This window comes from Euprymna scolopes, chromosome 12 (genome assembly GCF_053919585.1).
Source record: "Euprymna scolopes isolate OS-2025 chromosome 12, ASM5391958v1, whole genome shotgun sequence".
Classification (NCBI taxonomy): Eukaryota; Metazoa; Mollusca; class Cephalopoda; order Sepiida; family Sepiolidae; genus Euprymna; species Euprymna scolopes.
This window is the reverse complement of record NC_136493.1, coordinates 82,442,369-82,465,106: the sequence shown is the minus strand read 5'-3', so window position 1 is coordinate 82,465,106 and position 22,738 is coordinate 82,442,369. Positions and strand designations below refer to the sequence as shown.

The 22,738-nt window shown below is 32.3% G+C and overlaps 1 protein-coding gene across 1 annotated transcript in view; it reads right to left on the bottom strand.

Annotated features, from left to right (window-relative positions):
* Positions 1 to 22,738, bottom strand: part of LOC145291381 (dynein heavy chain domain-containing protein 1-like) — a 494,383-nt gene that overhangs the window by 392,383 nt on the left and 79,262 nt on the right. The window contains exons 20-24 of the mRNA XM_080137171.1: positions 20,623 to 20,776; positions 15,522 to 15,696; positions 11,186 to 11,404; positions 8,410 to 8,532; positions 5,376 to 5,537 (exon numbers count right to left, since the gene is read on the bottom strand). Of these exons, the coding sequence (XP_079993297.1) occupies positions 5,376 to 5,537; positions 8,410 to 8,532; positions 11,186 to 11,404; positions 15,522 to 15,696; positions 20,623 to 20,776 (833 nt within the window). The remainder of the gene's footprint in view (positions 1 to 5,375; positions 5,538 to 8,409; positions 8,533 to 11,185; positions 11,405 to 15,521; positions 15,697 to 20,622; positions 20,777 to 22,738) is intronic.

Here is a 22,738-nt window from a genome sequence, read left to right as displayed (position 1 = left end):
ATAAACATTATAGGGAATGTAATGAAGAATGTAATAAACATTATAGCGAATGTAATGAACATAGATAATAAACATTATAGGGAATGTAATGAAGAATGTAATAAACATGATAGGGAATGTAATGAACATAGATAATAAACATTATAGGGAATATAATGAACATAGATAATAAACATGATAGGGAATGTAATGAACATAGATAATAAGCATTATAGGGAATGTAATGAACATAGATAATAAACATTATAGAGAATGTAATTAAGAATGTAATAAACATTATAGGGAATGCAATGAACACAGATAATAAACATGATAGGGAATGTAATGAACATAGATAATAAACATGATAGGGAATGTAATGAACATAGATAATAAGCATTATAGGGAATGTAATGAACATAGATAATAAACATTATAGGGAATGTAATGAACACAGATAATAAACATTATAGAGAATGTAATGAAGAATGTAATAAACATTATAGGGAATGCAATGAACATAGATAATAAACATTATAGGGAATGTAATGAACATAGATAATAAACATTATAGGGAATGTAATGAACACAGATAATAAACATTATAGAGAATGTAATGAAGAATGTAATAAACATTATAGGGAATGCAATGAACATAGATAATAAACATTATAGGGAATGTAATGAACATAGATAATAAACATTATAGAGAGATTGTAATGAAGAATGTAATAACATTATAGGGAATGTAATGAACATAGATAATAAACATTATAGGGAATGTAATGAACATAGATAATAAACATTATAGAGAGATTGTAATGACGAATGTAATAAACATTATAGGGAATGTAATGAACATAGATAATAAACATTATAGAGAGATTGTAATGACGAATGTAATAAACATAGGGAATGTAATGAACATAGATAATAAACATTATAGGGAATGTAAAGAAGAATGTAATAAACATTATAGAGAATATACTGTTTACTTTAGTTTAAGGAGAAAATGAAAAAATAAGTACCCATAATTTTGTGCACTTTTTGCAATGAAACTGTCATAGAAAAGTAGTACATTATTTCTAAATAAGCCAATTTCTTTTCTAAAGGAGAGGGAGGAAAACAGCAATATAGCAATACAGTCTTAGAGTGTTGGCACATTTTAATAAGGAAGAAGTAATTATTACGCTTTTTAATCAGATTTATATTTATTACATCATCCTATCATCGTCTTGTTTGTGAGTGAATGAGACGATGAGAGAACAAAAATGTTCACCATTGAAGTGCGTCATGAACATTCTGTTTGATTCTGTTTGCATCTTTAAACGTTAAAATAGTAACAGTGTATTAGTTTTTTTTCTTTTTTTTTACATAGGCGTCACCACTTATCAAGGCCGATAGGCCACTCAAGGATAAGGGTTAAAGAGTGTACAGTAGTCAAAAGGACAATATAGTAATCGATAGTAATGGAAGTTCGGTAAATTTGTTAACTTAAGTGGAACGGCTCATCAGAAACTTGTTCACGTTGGACTTGAAGACAACCATATTATAGACAGCTGGAAAGCAGGAAAACGGAAGACAATTCCACAGGCGTGCAGTTCTAAGAAAGAAGCTTTGATCATGGAATCTATGTTTAGGTTTAGGCACAGATAAAGAGTGGGGGGAATTATTGATAGTGTTTTCAGCTAGTCTACATCTTTTACACCTCAAATTAAAAAAACTAAAGTTCAAATTAAAAAAACACAACTTCAAATTAAAAAACACAACTTCAAATTAAAAAAACTAAACTTCAAATTAAAATACACAACTTCAAATTAAAAAAATCCAAGTTCAAATTAAATTAAAATTTTATTACATGATAGATAAACCATTTATTCTCCAACAGGGAGGTCCTCTTCCCTGAGACATCTAGCGTGATGGCGTTGAACCCGATTACAGAATGCCTGAGACATGGCAGGAGTTACCACTTGGTAGGCTCGGTCGATGGCGGTCTCCACAAGACGAAGACGGTGCTCCACTTTTGTGATATCTTCCGGTTGTGGCACATGTATAACGCTCGGTAGATCCCTCTTGATGACGGCTTTGATGGCTGACCAGGCCATTTCGATGGGGTTGAGAGCCGGGCTGTATGGAGGCAAGCGAATAAACTCCACTTCTGCAAAAGCTGCCTGGTCGTGTAGTTGTTCCACTCGGGAATGGCACGGGGCGTTGTCAATTACCAAGGCTACCTGTCCGGCATCATATCCCATTGCGAAGACAGAATTGAGTAGTTCTGCAACCCATTGATTGACATCCGGGTGCTTGTAGGCGCCACGCCTGCGGGTGAAGTTGATGAGTCCCTGTTGACTAATACCAGCAACCATGTGAATATTTGGACCTTTCGAGCCTGGAACATGTAGCACCACTCTCTGGCCCCTCGCGGATCGTCCAACGGTCCGAGTACAAAATAAGTTCACGTTTGACTCATCCAAATACACCACATGTTTACCAGCTCCCAATGCGGCCATAACCCTTTCTACATAGATACGACGTTTTACCTTATTCTCCGGAGTGTTGACATTCTCGGCTTGCTTGTGAACCCGTTTTACAGTGAAGAGTCTACCATCGAGATGGTTATTTATGGTAGTAACGCTGATTGGGGGGTTGATTCCATGCATCTCCGAAATCTTCAAGGCCAACTCCTTGAGAGTGATGGTAGGATCTTCTCCGATTATATCAAGCATGTTGTTGACCATGTCCGGATTCACTTTCCCATGTCGCCTTCCACCCCGCGGCTTATCCTCCACGTCTTGCCCCTTGGCCTGTTTATTCACCCAGGCGTACGCGGTGTTCCTATTTATCCCACAGTTCTCTGCGACAGTTGTCCAGTCCCTGCTATTTCGAGCGGCTTCCAGAATCCGACGCTTAGGAGAATTTCGATTGCGTTTGTACTGACCACGTACTGTGCCTCTCTTGACTCCTCTACTTGATCGCACAACTACCGGAGATCCATTGTTATTTTCCATATTTTAAATTATTGTAATGTTAATTGTTAGAAACTTTTCTTTTTTTATTGTTGCGAGCAACTACAAGTAATAGTGGGTAATATTTGCATAAGTGATGTTATGCAAATTACCTTACAAAGTTTGAGTATGAATAATTCTAACATAATGTCACGTGCTTTTAAATTGAACTTGGGTTTATTTAATTTGATGTTGTCTTTTTTTAATTTGAAGTTATGTTTTTTAATTTGAAGTTTAGTTTTTTTAATTTGAAGTTGTGTTTTTTAATTTGAAGTTGTGCTTTTTTAATTTGAGGTGTAAAAGGTGTAGTGTTTCTTGTAAAAGTTTGGCGGGAATATTCACACAACTGTTCTCATCTTAAGTGTTATTCGCCCAACATTTCGGCCGATGTAACCTCCGTGTATCTTGTTGAACTAAAAAATCTGCATGGAATTTCGAACAGAACCTTTTATTTTATTTATTTATTTTTTATTTTTGTTGTTGTTTACTTGCCACCCCCACGAGGGCAGAGTTAGACATGAGGTCGGTTTTTAATATAAGGGGAAAGCAGCTCCCGCCAAAAAGGGGCACTCTCGTCAGTAACAAAATAAAATATGTATCAGTCATGAAGGATTTCTCTTCCATTAAGCGAGACCAAAACAGCGTAGAGCAACATCTGAAGAAGAGGCCAAGAACAACAGAAAAAGCCTTTTTTTCTGTTTATTTTAATAAATATTTATTAAATTAAATATATAAATAAGCCTTTTCTATTCATTTTAATAAATATTTATTAAATTAAGTAAATAAATAAGCCTTTTTTCTATTCATTTTAATAAATATTTATTAAATTAAATAAATAAATAAACTTTCTTTCTATTTATTGTAATAAATATTTATTAAATAAATTTTTTTTTTAAAAAGCCTTTTTTCTTTTTATTTTAATAAATATTTATTAAATTAAATAAATAAATAAACTTTTTTTCTATTTATTTTAATAAATATTTATTAAATTAAATAGATATAAAACTTTTTTACTATTCATTTTAATAAATATTTATTAAACTAAATAACTAAATAAGCCTTTTCCTATTTATTTTAAGAAATATTTATTTAATTAAATTAATAAAAAGCCCTTTTCTTATTTATTTTAATAAATATTTATTAAATTAAATAAATAAAAGAAAGCTTTTTTTCTATTTATTTTAATAAATATTTATTAAATTAAATAAATAAATGAGCCTTTTTCTATTTATGTCAATAAATATTTATTAAATTAAATAAATAAATAAGCCTTTTTCTATTTATTTTAATAAATACTTATTAAATAAAAAAATCCTTTTTTCTATTTACTTTAATAAATAGTTATTAAATAAATAAAAAGGCTTTTTTTCTATTTATTTTAAGAAATATTTATTAAATTAAATAAATATAAAAGCCTTTTTTCTATTTATTCTAAGAAATATTTATTAAATTAAATAAATATAAAAGCTTTTTTCTATTCATTTTAATAAATATTTGTTAAATTAAATAAATTAAAAGCAAGCCTTTTTTTCTATTCATTTTAATAAATATTTATTAAAATAAATTAAAAAAAAGCTTTTTCTCTATCTATTTTAATAAATATTTATTATTTAATTTAATCCGTGGATCCTTGCCATGTGGTGCAGTGGATAGAATACTTGGTAAAATTTAGTTATAAAAGTTACATTCCTGGAGATTGGAGGTTCAATCCTCAGCACGGGTGACCCAAAAATACAATTACAAATTACTTAGGACTTCTACCCAATCATGGCTGACCGGTTAAAAGTATTAATTAATTCGCAAGTGTATTCTCAATTGAATGACAACATGCTTGTAGATTGAATATAAGATTCGTTTGAAGTTTTGTGCAGATTTCTAAGTTCAACAAGATATGCTTGAAGGTTGAAAGTTACATTGGTTTAAACGCCGTGTGAATAGCAATTAACATGAGAACAATAGTCCAAATAATCCAAATTATCAATCCTCATCTCAAAAATTCTGAATCATCCAAATTATCAAACTATCAGTCAGAAAAATTGTAAATGTTTTGTTCTGCAGTAATTTCATACAAAGACATAGGTTAATTTAGAAGTCAATTTTTTAAAGTCGCCAGCTATTGCAGGTATGTAAAACGGACATTAAACCTAACATGATGATGATGATGATGATGATGATGATGCAGGCAGGGTGATATAACCAGTAATTGTGTCATATAATAATTAAAGAATGTATGAATATTGAAGCACACCATCCTCATCTCTATCCCCAGTTGTTTGTTGTCAAAACAAACTTTTGTACCATTGGAACACCTCTAAAAATAATGCATCAAAAATACCTAGAAAGAAATCATAAAAATATGACAAATGTTCCATATGTATGCTTATAAAATACCTTGAACATTTCCTCTAATTTCCGTTCCATGATCGGTGACTGGATACTGATGAATTCTGATACATTTTGCATCATAACTTGAACTGCATCCCATTGAACCCACAAGTTATTGTCATGCCGAGATTCTTCGTCTGTTAAAAATCGGTGATATGAACGGATTATCTAAAACAGAATAGGAAACAAAAAAGTTATAATTTCACTATATTTCAAAACCACAGTTGCAAATATGGAAGGTTGGCACATATAACTCTTTTAAATACAATCATCCTCTCCCCCACTGTCGTCATACTCTGCCTTTTAAGCAGGTGGGTTCTCTCACATACAAAATTATGAATAAGTATATAATTCTGACCCTAAGAAGTGTAGTGGTCTTGCTGACAGGTTGGTAGTTGATTTATGTTTGTCATAGATGTACAGAGGTTGCCAGCGCAATTGTGGCACACGTGGATGTAGATGGTGTCCCACTTGATATTGAAGATATCTGCTGCTATCTGGGCAACATTATGTTGAATGCTGGTGATGGTTGCGAATATGCTATCACTGCTCAGTATTGTGTTGCTTGGGGAAGGTTCGGGAAGATGCTGCCAATCATTACATCTTAACACATTCCCTTGCAAAGACGTTCCAGCCTATGTTCACTCCTCAACTTCATAATGATTGTGCCATGATTAGGTGGATGTGTAGTGGCTAAATGAAGAAAAAATCCCTTCAACTGTGCTTCATCAGAAACTTGGTATTGGTAGGATTTTGGATACCTTATGTGCTTTGTGTTTTAGGTGGTTTGACTAAGTACAGCGTACCAACTTTTTTTTTTAATCAACTCTAGAGCGTAGTAGACTTAAGAAGACCTGGCTTATGTGTGTAAGAACTGATTTGATCGCATGCAGTATGACTGATATACTTTCGGTAGGAGAGCAGGCGTGAGTCTTGTCTAGTGTTGCCAACCCTGTTTGGGGCACTCATAGCAATTTAAATATGAAAAAGGGATGATGATGATGATGATGATGATGATGATGATGATGATGGAATCAGAAGAAATGGGATGATAGAGAAGGATGAAGCATGGCATGGCAAGATGAAGAGGTAGTATAAACATTCTTTTAAGGATGCAATTCCTTAAATAAAATTGATCGAATTAAAACAAATAAAACGAGGTTTAGTTAAAAGAAATGTGTAAAATTTGTTATCTGGTTAAAACCAAAATTTAATTGAAATTCAAATGTAATATAGAAAAAGGGGCGAGGACAGATAAACAGATTTGATCTGTTATAATCTACTGAAATCGGATGTCTTTCTGATTCATGTTACACAATGAATATCCACCGAGCTACTGGTCGTAAACATACCAAAGACAGATTAGAAAATAAAAGATATGGTTCTATTTGAAGAGTTTTAGTATATCTCAGATAATTCAATTGAAAAATATTGTTACATCATGATCCAATGTTTTCACAAAAGTATGGCGCATTTGTTGACTAAAAGTGAGTTTTCGTTAAGTGTGCTATGAAGTCTACATAGTTTCTCTGCTGACATCAAGCAACACCAATACGCATTCACCGACACACATCATCATGTGATGATCTTCAAGTTTCATATTTCACATACATTTGTTCACCTGTCCTTATCATGTCCGAGAGGTGATGATGAGTGAGTGATTAACGACATGGACTGACGACCTGGCTGTTCCAAGTTCGAATCCAGCTCGTATCATAAAATCACTTTCACTTAGGATGTTGCCAACCTTTATGTGGCCTCTCTTCACAATGTATTTCTAGAAAGAATTCTAACTAGAAAAATATTAGAGAAACCAATGCCAACAATAGAATCTCCGGATTCATACCAGTTTCTGTATATGGTCACAAAGTGTATGCGGTGGTAAAGCCCTAATTTTGGATTTTTGAGGAATGTGGGGTTTGCTCCTCAATTACTACTACTCCCAGTGGAAGTACCTGTCAGGATCCTATCTATAGGTTAAATAGAAACTATTGTTTACAAATTTGTTTATAAAATATATGCTTATAAAAATATGCAAGTATTTTTTTACTCATGCTTACTCCAAACAAGGTATATCGCCACTTGGATGCAAAGGACTACTATTTGGGACCACATTTGCAGGAGACTATGTAAGTAGATGAGCGATATGTTGGTTTACATTACATTTAAACTTCTGCATGTCAGTGCATTCAGGAAAGCAGGAAACAGTGTAAATTCCAAATTCTAGCAGTCTGAGGAAAGAAGCCATCAAAACAAAAGGTTTTCCAGCATCTAGGGGCCTCTACAGTGAAGAGGTGGGATTTTGTTGCTAAACAGGCTTATCAGGGGTATGTATATCAAGGGGGTACAAGTGTATCGTATACAAAACATATGTATAGTTTCAGTATAAAATAGCTCAATGATGGTTGATATGTCATAGAACCCAACAACCAACCTTTTCACACCACACTGACTGGGTCTTCTTCAGTCGACAAGAGATATTTTATGTTAGAATTTAAGTGAACAAATTTTTAATTGTATTGAAACAAATACAACACAGAATATCTTTTTCCTGCAACATATTATTGTAATTCTTTATTTTCTCATAACCATACACAGTACATAACAATTTTGCACGATATTTAATGTTATGAGCCTAGAAAAAAAGGAGATTTAAAATTAAAAAAGCAAAAAGAATAAAAACTCGTCTAGCTACAACCACTATCAACAATTTCCCCCACACTCTGTGCCTAAATCTAAACGCAAATTCCATGGTCAAATCTTCTTTCCTAGAACTACTCGCCTATGGAATTCTGTTCTGCTTGCCTGCTTTCCAGCTAACTGCAACATAGTAGTCTTCAAGTTCAATGCAAACAAGTTCTTTTGAAACATTCCCTTAAATAATCAAATTCTACCCAATTCCCACCGCTAACGATTACTACGCTGTTGTCTCAGTGATCACTGTACACTCATTAACCCTTATTCCCGAATGGCTTTTGGACCTTGATAAGTGTTGACTCCCCATGAAAAGAATAAGATAATAAAGTAAAGATGAACTCACTTGAAAGATGGCTTTTGCGTAGTCAACAACTTGTTTGTGTTCTGGTATTTGTTGCTTTGATTTCTTGAAAATTTGAACATACTGAGCAAAACTGCTCACATCTTCTGGTTTCTTTTGAAGAATCTGTACAGGAGAAAATATATTTTAAAAAGGAATATAGGCACAAAAACAAAAAATTTTAGTATTTATTTTTATTTAATCTTAAATCTATTTACGTTTATTCAAATGATTTCATAAGAATAAAAATTAAATGTCTTCAAAATTCTTTAGGTCCTTTTTATATAAAAACTAGCCTGGGTATCTGCCGTTGCCTAGGTGTTTGGAGGTGTGTGTTGAGCAAAAAAAAAAGAAAAAAGTTGTAGTAGGCAGGCAGGCAGGCAGGCAGTCTCGAACCTGTGACGTGAAGGCGGAAAAGAAAGTGAAGTGCAAGGGTGTTGGTTGAGCAAAATAAAAAAGGAAAATTGCGAGCGCTATTGAAAAAAAAAAAAAGGAGTAGTAAGCAGGCTTGAATCCGTAATGCACCGGAGGAAAAAGATGTGAAAAAAAAAACAAAACAACCAGTCTTACCGATGTGCCTACCGCGTTTGTGACGTCACGGGCGGTCGAAATAACGCATTTTATGTGACGTCGTGAACGCGAGGGTTAAATGACTGGCAAAACATGTCAGCGAAAAAAGCGACCCCTCCCTGTAGAGAACTGCCCAGTTGAGGATGAATAAATTTATGTTTTGGGCCAATTTTTCGATATTTGTTGTCCGAAGGGTCAAACTTGAAAATGATATCGATCTCGTAAATCTGTCGCCTCTGTCGAAAGTTTTAGACATAGATACATATATACATACATACATACATTTAAACAGGCAGGTGAGATTTATATTATAGAAGATGTACCCATATTTTATACAATTACAAACGCCAAAACTAACAATTGCCTTTTCAATTGTTTAATAGGTTCATATCAAATTGAAATACATTATTTTATTGTTTTCTTTGTTCGAATCTAAGGGAGAGAGAGAGAGAGAGAGAGAGAGAGAGAGAGAGAGAGAGAGAGAGAGAGAGAGAGAGAGAGAGTGAAAAGGAGAGAGTGAGTGAGAGCGAGAGAGTGAGTGAGAGAGAGAGAGCGAGAAATAAAGAGAGAGTCAGTGAGTGAGTGAGAGCGAGAGAGAGAGTGAGTGAGAGTGAAAGAGAGTGAGAACGAGAAAGAGTGAGTGAGATAGTGAGAGAGTGAGTGAGAGAGAGAAAGAACAGAGTTTGTTTTGCAAAATATCAACTGATTTCTGTTAAAACAATACCTATTATAAATTATTTATATAAAAAATCCATTGAAGACAAACTTCTATTTTATCCATGACTCATTAATGGGGGTGGGGACAGAATAATTATAGAGAAGATGATGTACAAGACATTCAAAAAAAGTATACACAAACTCATTCTTTGGTGTTCAGTTGTTTCTAGGTATGGTGGCAAAAGTGATTACTGCTCTGCACCTGTATCGTAGTCATTAAATGTCCACTCTCAGGACCCACATGTTGTATGCAGATAGAAAAGAAACAAAGACAAGGAAAGAATTCGACCCATTCTTTTTCCACAGACATTTATTTACAGTTACTTTCCAGAATAACACCTTGTCGCTTGTTCAAAAGTCTTCTCGTACTCCAATGTACTTAACAAAACTTTGCTGTGTCGAACACGTCGACCATATTTAAGATGCATCTTTTCCGTTTGCTCTCAAGCCACATGTGTAACACGTTTATCTCTGTCCTTTTCAGTCACGTTTTTTATAATCTTTTTCTTTCTTTCCTCCTCACTGTGACACCTCACACACAGCTAAGTCATTTACATACTGCTGCTGCTGCCATACACGCGCACACGCTCTGTTACATATCAAGTGACTGAGCAATTACAGAACCCCTCCCCCACAAACATCGTGTTCAATAGGTATATTAAATTGACCCTAGTTTAATAAGAGAGAGATAATGTTTGGAAGAAATATCCTCTTGAAGTTGTATGATCTGATGCTGATGCTCATGGTATACATGCCAAAGATGTTCACTTTTTTCAGTATCAAACTGCAAACAGCTGACCTTCTTACCGTCTTATATAAAGTCTACCTCAATTCTGATTGGCTAACAAAATAACACAATTTTTAGGTATAACACAAAATTCTGTAGGTGAGAAAGGTGAATAGTAAACAAAGTTCATCAAGTTAAAGTTTGTCAAAACAGTAATACTATTTTAAATATGGATTTGCTAATCCAATGAACTAGTGAAGAAAATAATCAGTATACAAGGTTAACAGATTTTGCACGGCAGACGGTAGTAATCAGTATATTAGAAATGACAGACTTTTGCAAGTGTTAATATTCATGCTGATGTAAGAATACAAGCCAGTATTTTACTTCACTTTTATATTCAAAGTATTCTTATCTGAGTCTAAATTTTTACAAAGATTTTTCATTAGAAAATAAATTAGTCTAAGACTTAAAAAAAACTTCATTAGAAAATAAATTAGTTTAAAACTTAAAAATAAATTTTCATTAGAAAATAAATTAGTTTAAGAATTAAAGTAAAATTTTCATTCAAAATAAATTAGTTTAAGAATTAAAAAAATTTTTCATTAGAAAATAAATTAGTTTAAGACTTAAAAAATTTCTTTAGAAAATAAATTAGTTTAAGACTTTAAAAATTTCTTTAGAAAATAAATTTGTTTAAGACATAAAGAAATGGCCATGGAATCTCACAAGAAGCAACCAAAAACAGAAATTTTTTGTTTTTACCTTTGACATTTTTTCAATTTCTTTGCAAAATGAAATAGAATAATTTTTACTCTTATTCAAAATATAGTCTATAAGTTGTTGGTAAATGAAATCCAGTTGGGGAACCAGGTAGTCATGTATTTCACGATAGTCTATCCAAAACAAGTTTTTTTTTGTTAGGTAGCTGACTTCCATTTCATTCACTTTTTTGCTCCAAGCATTAAGCTCACCAAGCGTTTGCTGCAAGAGAAATATCAACAAAAGTAGATGTAATTGATTGAAAATACAAAATTATATTTTATTACAATTTGAATTAAAATTTAAGTTTTATAAAACTTTTATCTAATATTTGTAACCATTGTTTCCTGTTTTATTAATTTTTTTTACCAAATTTAAATTGGTAGTTTTCTTACTTATTTTTATTTTTTATTTTTAAACATATACTCAATTTAAGTAAGTTTCTTTAAGAGAGAGATAGATACGGAAGCAAAAGAGAGTTCTAGTAAAGACAGAAATATAACAAACTATATTATTTGACAACTATTTCATCATAATGTTTCGGCCGATGTAATCTTCGATCTTCTTCACACTTGGGACTCTTTATGTTGAATTTGACAACTTACAGAGAGTTTTGAACTGAAGTAAGATTCCGAAACATAATTTGCAAAATTAAATAAAATGATTAAAACTTTCGTAAATTTATTTTTGTTTCATGGCAGATATTTAATGTTGAAATATGATTCCTATCGTAAGTGATTCATTGTACATAGATTGTTATTAGTAACCATAAGAAGAGAGGAGAAATTGTGGGTTCATACTTTTCCTAATGACCTTAGTACATGATTAAACGCAAAAGCCTATGATAGTATTATAGACCACCATGTAACTCTGTCCTTTTAAATCTCTTGATTCATATTGGTTATCCAGGATTTTTAGTATTAGGTGATAAATTAGTATAAGGTGATAAATTAGGTGATAAATTAGTATTAGGTGATAAACTGGGTGATAAATTAGTATTAGGTGATAAATTAGGTGATAAATTAGTATTAGGTGATAAATTAGGTGATAAATTAGGTGATAAATTAGTATTAGGTGATAAATTAGGTGATAAATTAGGTGATAAATTAGTATTAGGTGATAAATTAGGTGATAAATTAGTATTAGGTGATAAATTAGGTGATAAATTAGGTGATAAATTAGTATTAGGTGATAAATTAGGTGATAAATTAGTATTAGGTGATAAATTAGGTGATAAATTAGTATTAGGTGATACATTAGGTGATAAATTAGTATTAGGTGATAAATTAGGTGATAAATTAGGTGATAAATTAGTATTAGGTGATAAATTAGGTGATAAATTAGGTGATAAATTCGGTGATAAATTAGTATTAGGTGATAAATTAGGTGATAAATTAGTATTAGGTGATAAATTAGGTGATAAATTAGTATTAGGTGATAAACTAGGTGATAAATTAGTATTAGGTGATAAATTAGGTGATAAATTAGGTGATAAATTAGTATTAGGTGATAAATTAGGTGATAAATTAGGTGATAAATTCGGTGATAAATTAGTATTAGGTGATAAATTAGGTGATAAATTAGGCGATAAATTAGGTGATAAATTAGTATTAGGTGATAAATTAGGTGATAAATTAGTATTAGGTGATAAATTAGGTGATAAATTAGGTGATAAATTCGGTGATAAATTAGTATTAGGTGATAAATTAGGCGATAAATTAGTATTAGGTGATAAATTAGGTGATAAATTAGTATTAGGTGATAAATTAGGTGATAAATTAGTATTACGTGATAAATTAGGTGATAAATTAGGTGATAAATTAGTATTAGGTGATAAATTAGGTGATAAATTAGGTGATAAATTCGGTGATAAATTAGTATTAGGTGATAAATTAGGTGATAAATTAGTATTAGGTGATAAATTAGGTGATAAATTAGTATTAGGTGATAAATTAGGTGATAAATTAGTATTAGGCGATAAATTAGGTGATAAATTAGTATTAGGTGATAAATTAGGTGATAAATTAGTATTAGGTGATAAATTAGGTGATAAATTAGTATTAGGTGATAAATTAGGTGATAAATTAGTATTAGGTGATAAATTAGGTGATAAATTAGTATTAGGTGATAAATTAGGTGATAAATTAGTATTAAGTGATCAATTAGGTGATAAATTAGGTGATATATTAGTATTAGGTGATAAATTAGGTGATATATTAGTATTAGGTGATCAATTAGGTGATAAATTAGCATTAGGTAATAAATTAGGTGATAAATTAGGTGATAAATTAGGTGATAAATTTAGAATATTTGTATGAATGTTGACAGCATAATAATTGAACTGTTCTTTTATCGATTGGAAAAGTTTATTTATAATCAAAATGAATTAAATATAAATAAAATCAAACTAATTTAAAAAGAAAAAACAAACTAACACAAACCAAATGTACCAGATAAAAATGATTTCTCTTGCTGTTTTTGTTACATGATAAGGGCTGTCCCCTTTTCATGTAAATATAAAAAAAGAGAGATTTAGTTAAAATGAAAATGAAATAGAATAGACGAAATTCGAGCCTCGTAAATTAGGTTTAGAAATAGATTACGAGAGAGAATTAGCAATGGAATGTGAAAATAAACCATTGTTTAGCTTAGAGATAAAATAGTTTCAAGAAAAGAATGTGCGTTGTCAATTCTGTTATGGAAATTCAATTGAAAGAATGCAACTACAAGATAATTTAATAAACATGTTTTTAACATATTGGAAATATAGGTTACTGGGAATATAGGTTAAAATTCCTTTTGTAAACAAAGGAAAAAGTTTTGGACACGCATTTCCAGAACACGTGAAAGAAGACACATGTTTTAACATGTGTATGACGTCATGGAAAATGAGAAGTTCTCGATATAGTTAGAAATTTTAGAGTTAAGCGGGGAGAAACTGAGAGGGAGTCTGAGGACGACAGACGATAGTCTGCAGTTGGGATTCGAACGTTTAGAAGCGAGACGGTCACTTTTGAAAATTAGAATGTGAAGCTTTGAATTCTTGATGATGAAAACCACGACCGGTCGGGAGAAGAAATAAACCCATCATGTGTTTTTATAAACATCGTCTTTGTGTTGTAATTCTACCAAAAGGTAAAGTGAAAATTGTTATTATATGCCTGTATATCATGTGTTTTAAACCGTCTTTACATACACATCTTACATACACAATATGAACATTTTATAAATATGAATCTTTTTACAAGATCTCTCTCTCTAAGATACAACAACAAACTCTCAATAAGACTCTCTAAGTCTCAACAACATCCCTCTCTAAGACTCACTCTTAATAAGACTCCTAAATATAACATTTTGATAGTTTCGTTTTAATACTTTGTGTCACTATTCATTTGGCTATATAAGAGATATGATTGCATATATTTTGATTCAACATGACAGATTCAAAATCAAAAAGTTATACAGAAATACTCCTATAAGGTCTTGAATTTTGCTTGGTCACCTTTCGATTTCAAAATATTGGAGTTGATGTAAAGTTCATGTTGGTAATCTCTATTGCAAAATCTTGTACAAAATTTATAAGGATTTCATTGAATTTATAATTGTCAAGTAAATTCATCTGCCTTTCAATTTTGCTGCTGAAAGAAATCTCCAGAAGAGATAATTTACTAAAATTAACCTGCTTTTATTAGTTATCTTAAATTTTTGAACACACCAAATAAATCACTAAATCATATTTGGCATAATGACTGTTTATGTGCTAGCATGTGCTGGACAGATTTTAGAAATTGACTTCCAAACTCTCTGGCCAGATCTTCATTTATCTCTTTCTCTCAAATCAATCTCACTTTCCCCCATGTTTTCACTGGTCTTCCCCTGAAAACTGAACCTGTTACTGCAAATGTTCTACTCATCAATTTCATGCATTCTTATCAATTCTTTATATGTGACAATAATGACAAAATCTGTTCTGCACACATCTCCCTCTACTAGCCAAATTTAATCTTCCCTTGAGAATGTCAAATTTAATTCTGTCTTTAAGACTCACATTACACACTCATCGTATCATTCCCATATCAAAATATATTCAACTGAACACTTATGCTAAAATATGAAGAAATAATGTTTTCAAAAACAATTTGGCGCTTCATCCATAATAATCAAAACTTTTATTTTTCAAAAACATTATAGACGTAGATGGTGATGTAGTTTCAGAGACAGACTGATGATAAAATATTGTTTAAATTTGGTGGTTGAAAAAGATTTTTAGGAATTTTAAAATTTAAATCATATTTTGTAAAATGTTGACTTATATTCAATTTATTGAAGAAATGTTTACCTCAACTTGTGGTGGTGGTAAATTGTCGAATGTAGAAAGTGATTCAATTGTCCATTCTTTGCACGTCTTATAAATAGGTTCAAGCCATTTTAGTGAATTGATGTAAGTTTCTAGATTCTCCTTTGCACTTGACAAAATATCATCTTTCACACGAATTGAATCAATATATTGCCGGCTGAAAGAAGAAAATCAAAACATGCAAAAATGTTTTTAGTTGTATATCAGTTAACATGAATTAAGTTGATCTATGAGTTTCATTAAAACAATTTTTGTAAAGCTTTTAGGCTCTCTTTATATATATATATATATCTATATATATATATATCTATATATATATATATATATATATATATATATATATATATATATATATATATATATATTAGTTTCTGTTTCTACAAAAAAATACATGTATCCATTTTCAGTATTTACTTCGACAGTGCTCGATACATAAGTAGAGCTAGATAGTAAGTTTTGAAAATATATATGGCAATTAACATCGGTTCCATGCAATAGTCCGACGAATCCACATGCATATGAAACCCAGAAAATTCGGTATAGCTTAATATATATTTTCTAAACTTACTACTATATGTATATATTTAATGTTTTATTATTGAAGGTTAATTCAAATAATTACTATATCATTGTTTGTCCTTTCTCCTCAACCCTCGCTTTTTTAATAGATTAGATATGCGATTCAAGCGAATACTAAGATGCAAATGGTTCTGATTGTTCACCTTCTTTCTTTCTTTGGTTCATTTCCATGCACTCTCTTTGCCACTTCCTAAAGCTGACAACTTTTAACATGAACGTGTTTAATTAAATTAAAGAATTTTCAATCAATGGAAATCTTTACAAACCTCAAAGACACCTATACATGAGAGTAGTAAACCAGTGCAAAGTTGAAAATCCTATAAAATTAGAACACAAACAACCAAAACTTGAGGGTGACTCCACCAGCCAAATAAAAAAGAACCCAAGCAGGCCAGCTCAACACCCCACCATGGCAAGACGAAAGAAGTCAGTGACTTATATACCAAGCCTTTCTACACACACACTAAAAGAACAAAGCTAACAAATACATGTACACAATGTCATGCTTTCAAATACTCAAATATGCACATATTCACACAATGAGCAATTTGATTTGTAACTACTATTCACTCAACTTCTTTATCTAAGCACGTGTTAAACTTTGAACATTTTCATTATTAAAAAAATAACTTTATGTATTTTTTCTTGTATAAAAATGTTTTATTATAAAATTATGTATTTTCCACTTTCTTTTTTTTTAAACTAAACTTTGGTTGTTTTAGATAGGTGACGTCATCTGGTGACCCTCTAATTATTTCAATGTTTTATTTTTATATGCAGGCATGTTCTATATAAAATGTTGTTTTTTTCCCCTTCGCTACAACAATGAATTTGCACCCCAATTCATATTAAATGTCGGCGTAGTTCTTGGTTGTACACAAGCATGCTCCAAGATGGCTTCTACTAAAGCTAAGGACCACGCCAAATTCTCTCTTCAAACGAATCCTAATAAAGAATCACACATTTTCATAGGATCTGGTGATTCATACTTAATATTTACAAATAAATATAATCTTGTATGATAGTATACATAACAATAGCTAATGCTGATCCATAGAATCCTTATTTAAAATTTTATTAGAATCAGGCGATGGATAATTCTAGAGTTATAGTGTCATCATATGCACATCTAGATCATACAGTTATCATATCCACATCTAGATTATATAGTTATCATATCCACATCTAGATCATATAGTTATCATATCCACATCTAGATTATATAGTTATCATGTCCATATCTAGATCATATAGTTATCATATCCACATCTAGATTATATAGTTATCATATCCACATCTAGATCATATAGTTATCATATCCACATCTAGATTATATAGTTATCATGTCCATATCTAGATCATAAAGTTATCATATCCACATCTAGATTATATAGTTATCATGTCCATATCTAGATCATATAGTTATCATATGTACATCTAGACCATATACTTATAATATCCAAATTATATTATATATTATATTATATTGTTATCATACGTACATCTAGATGATAACTATATAGATAATTATATAATCTAGATGATAACTATATATGATAATTATATGATCTAGATCATATACTTATCATATATACTTATATCTACATCTAGATATTATAGTTATCATATGTACATCTAGATCAAATAGTTATCAAATGTACATCTGGATCATATAGGTATCATATGTACATCTGAATCATATAGTTATCATATGTACATCTATATAATATAGTTATCATATGTACATCTAGATCATATAGTTATCATATGTACATCTATATCATATAGCTATCAAATGTACATCTATATCATATAGTTATCATATGCACATCTATATCATATAGTTATCAAATGTACATCTATATCATATAGTTATCAAGTGTACATCTATATCATATAGTTATCATATGTACATCTATATCATATAGTTATCAAATGTAGATCTATATCATATAGTTATCAAATGTACATCTATATCATATAGTTATCAAATGTAGATCTATATCATATAGTTATCATATGTACATCTATATCATATAGTTATCAAATGTAGATCTATATCATATAGTTATCAAATGTACATCTATATCATATAGTTATCATATGTACATCTATATCATATAGTTATCAAATGTACATGTATATCATACTGTTATCAAATGTACATCCATATCATATAGTTATCAAATGTACATCTATATCATATAGTTATCATATGCACATCTATATCATATAGCTATCAAATGTACATCTAGATCATTTGTGTGTTTTAATAGATGCACTGAGACTTAAGCTGCTTCCAGGACTGCAAGCAATCCCTGTAAAAGAGTAATAAAAAACGCAAGAGAGCTATATGCCCAGTCTGTTAAATCCAAGGTAGCTGATGAGCGGCTTGGTTCACATCAGTTTTGGCAAATAACAAATAGAATCCTGAACAGATGTGTGCGTTCTATCCCAACCATTATCAATGGACCGGAGGTCATCTCATTAGCATCAGACAAGGCCAAACTATTTGCCAAGAACTTTCCAGCTAATTCTACCCTATGCGACGAAGGCCATCAACTCCCCATATTTCCTCCTATAACACAGAACACGTTAGGTAACATACAAATATCCGTGCATGAGGTCGCCAAGCTAATCAAGAACCTTGATTCCAGTAAAGCAACTGGCCCTGACGGCATCCCAATTATAATGTCAGAAAGATTCAACCAGAACTTGCTCCCATACTTACGAAACTGTTTAAGCGCTGCCTTAAGGAGAAATGCTTTCCGACTCCCTGGAAACCTCATCAGTTTGCCCTGTATTTAAGAATTCAGGTGATAAGTCATCTCCCTCTCAGTACAGACCAATAAGTCTCTTGTGTGTTATGAGTAAGTTGCTGGAATCTATATTAAATAGAGAAATAGCCAACCACCTCAGCAGAAACAACCTTCTTAGTAACACACAATATGATTTCCGTTCTGCAAGATCTACTGCAGATGTGCTGACGGTTATATCTCACAGGATTAGTGAATCTCTTGACAAAGGCTTCCTTTCTAGGGCAATTGCTCTTGACATATCAAAGGCCTTCGACAAGGTATGGCATAAGGGTCTACTTCACAATATTTCCAGCTACGGTATAACTGGAAATGTTTTCTCAATTATTAAATCATTTCTCTCCGATAGGCTCATAAGAGTAGTGGTCGATGGACAAAAATCAGAGGCCTGCAGTATTAATGCTGGAGTCCCTCAGGGGTCAATCCTGGGCCCAACTCTCTTCCTGATCTACATCAATGACCTCCCTAAACACATACTTAAATCATTCGTTGACATCTATGTTGATGACACGACCATCTATGGTAACACATCAAAGGCTGTAAATGACAAAGTTCTCTCTGATTCTCTCTCCTCTGATCTCAAGCGCGTGGTTCAGTGGGGGAAGACGTGGCTGGTTACCTTTAATGCATCTAAAACCAAACTCCTATCCTTATATCATCAACGCTCTGATCCCCATCTGGCATCAATTGGGATGGATGGCTCTCGTCTGGGAGAGGCCCCGTGTTTTGACAAGCTTCTGGGTTTGACCTTTACTCCTGATCTGAAATGGAACACATACATCAAGTCTGTTGCCAAGGTCGCTGGAAAGATGGTGGGATCCTTCTACCGCTCCAGAAGATATCTCACTACTGATGCAATTCTCTATCTATATAAAAGCCAAGTACGTCCAAGGATGGAGTACTGCTGCCATATCTGGGCAGGAGCTGCTAAAAACAGCCTATCCTGCCTTGACAGAGTACAAAATAGACTTTGTGGCTTAGTGGGGGGGGTGCCCTTTTCTCTACCCTGCAACCTCTCTCCCACAGAAGAGACGTTGCGAGCCTATCCTTGTTTTATCGTTATTTCCATGGCAGGTGCTCGTCTGAACTCCAATCTCTGGTCCCCCCTCGCCAATCTTTCATGAAAAACACCCGTCTCGCTGAAGCCACTGTCAAAAATTTCCCCCACTCTTTATCTGTGCCTAAATCAAAACGTGGATTCCATGAACAAAGCTTCTTTCTTAGAACTGAACGTCTGTGGAACTCTGTTCCGTATGCCTGCTTCCCACCTGACTACAACTTGGATGTCTTCAAGTCTAATGTTAACAAATTCCTAATGAACCGCCCACTTAAGTAAACACTTCATCAAATCTCCACACTAACGTAATGTACTTGCAATAACCCTTATCCCTGAGTGGCTTCCGGGCCTTGATAAGTGGTGACCTCCTTGTACCCCCCCCCCAAAAAAAACCTCACCTTTACCCAAAACAAGGCATATCGTCACATAGACATAAGGGGCTACTAATTGGGACCATGCCTAAGAAAGATTAACAAGATGTAAGCTTACGTTAGATTTGAACTTCTGTATATAAATACAGTCAGGGAAGCAGGTAGCAGGAAAGGAATTCCAAAGTCCAGGTGTTCGAAGGAAGAAGCTATTAAAGTAGAATGTACTTTTTTTTTTTAAGTTTCCAAAAATGTTTACTCACTCAGCCAATAGTTTTTCTTCAAGTTTAGATGTAAAAAGTGGGGCATAGTGTCCCAGGAAACCTTCACCACTAATATGTAACTTTTTGGCATGTTCACGTTGTAGCGTGTCAGGGGTAGCAACGCCCCAATCATCTTCAGACTTTGTTGGCATAGCTTGAAAACAAAAGAACAAAGAGAGAGAGAGAGAGATATAAAATAAACTGAAAAAACATTGTTTAAAAGAATGATTTTATGCATGAAAATGTCTAACTATATAAAAAAATTATAATCTACTAAAATCAGTCCAGTAGTATAAAAATGTTATACATACCTGCTTTATACAAAGGCTATTAATAATTTTTTTCCCCGTTGTTGATTGTATTTATTATGGTTCATCCCGTCGGATTAGATTGGTTTGATATATGATTGTGGACATTAACATAGAATAAGAAATTAACTTTTTTCTTCCCTTTGCTATTCCCATTCCAAATTAACGAACAGTGTGTTAGATATTGACTGGCCAATGTCAAAAGTGTGCTGGTCGACGATTATTATGATTATTCAAGCCAAAAAGTTTTGTCAACTAAAATATGTTTTAAAAAGAGTCAAAATATTGCGAATAAATATTTATTTACATTAATTTAGGAATATTAATTTAAAAATGTTATCATAACAATTTAGTTGACAACTTAGAAATAATGACATGTAAAAACATCAGGTGATTATCTTAATGACGTCATTCAGAGGGGGGGAGACGGTCTTTTTGAAATATGTGGAAATGAATTAGAGAGAAAACAGTTAGTCGGAGTCAAGAAAGAGACAGAGACGATCAACAGATTGAGATGACTCAGAGTAAATAGCGATAGTCAGAACGTAGTCAACATTGCAACTTTCCAAGAGGGGGAAAAACACCCTGGAATAAAAAAGTTGTCGAAAATAAAACCTGAAGCTCTGTCATTCTTGGGGAGAATTTTTATTGCAGCTTTTCGTCAAGCCAAGACCAAAGATGTTTGCCGATTGGCCAGATATTGAAACCCCTAAATAAATGTTATTCGTCCATTATGTTGTAATAAAGGTATGTATGTATATTATTGTTCGTTATGAACTGTATTTAAATGTACATACACACACAACGAACTTTAGATAGACGACCACACATATACACACACACGTATATACACTTGCATACTCTCACCACTAAACAGTCATAGGTACACGTATATATATATATATATATATATATATATAAGAGACACTCATAAATATATACACAATTTACATCCTTCCCGCGTTATATCGAATCCCGCACCACAACAAATGGAAAAATGTTATTCCCGTAAGCAACCTAACATGTTTCTCTTTTACATAACAATGTCTTGCTTGCAAATGCAACTGATATCCCCTTTTCTAGCAGAGCTGCGCCTATACCTGCAATCGATGCAACTACCTGCAACACAATAGATTCCTTTGGGTTAAAATATCAGAGTGTTGTATTTCTTTCGATCTCTTCTTCGATTTCCTTATATACTTTCTGTTGCTGGGATGACCACGTGAAATCATTTCTTTTAGGTATCAAGTCACGAAGAGGTTTAGTCAAGGTTGCAAGTTGGTGAGAATTTGATTAGGTAATTAACCAATCCTAGAAAACTGGTGAACTGTTTTACATTCTTAGGTAGTTGCATTTGTATAAACGCTTCTACAATCTTAAGATCTGGTTTGATACCATATTTTGAAATGATATGACTTTGCTGTAAATTTGTCTTAGTTGAACTTGCAGTTTTTTTTCCTTCCCGAAACATTAGTTGCTTCAGTGCTTCATCATGATCACTACCATCTGTTTCGAATTCATATATTAGGTTGGCGTAAAAATAATGTCATTGCTTGACGTTCAACTCAACGTTAAAAAAACATTATTTTTGCACTAACCTAATACTCTTATCTCATCTCGTATAGAAAGGACGTTTTTAAGTTCACCTAAATTCTCTTTTATCTCTAAAATTCATCTTTGGCGCATTTTACTCCTATGGGAAACCTGTTAAACATGTATCTACCATATAGTGTTATAAATGTTGTAAGTCTTCTTGAATTCTCATTCAGGTTGAGGTGCCCATATCTAGATTTGATGGCAATGGTTGT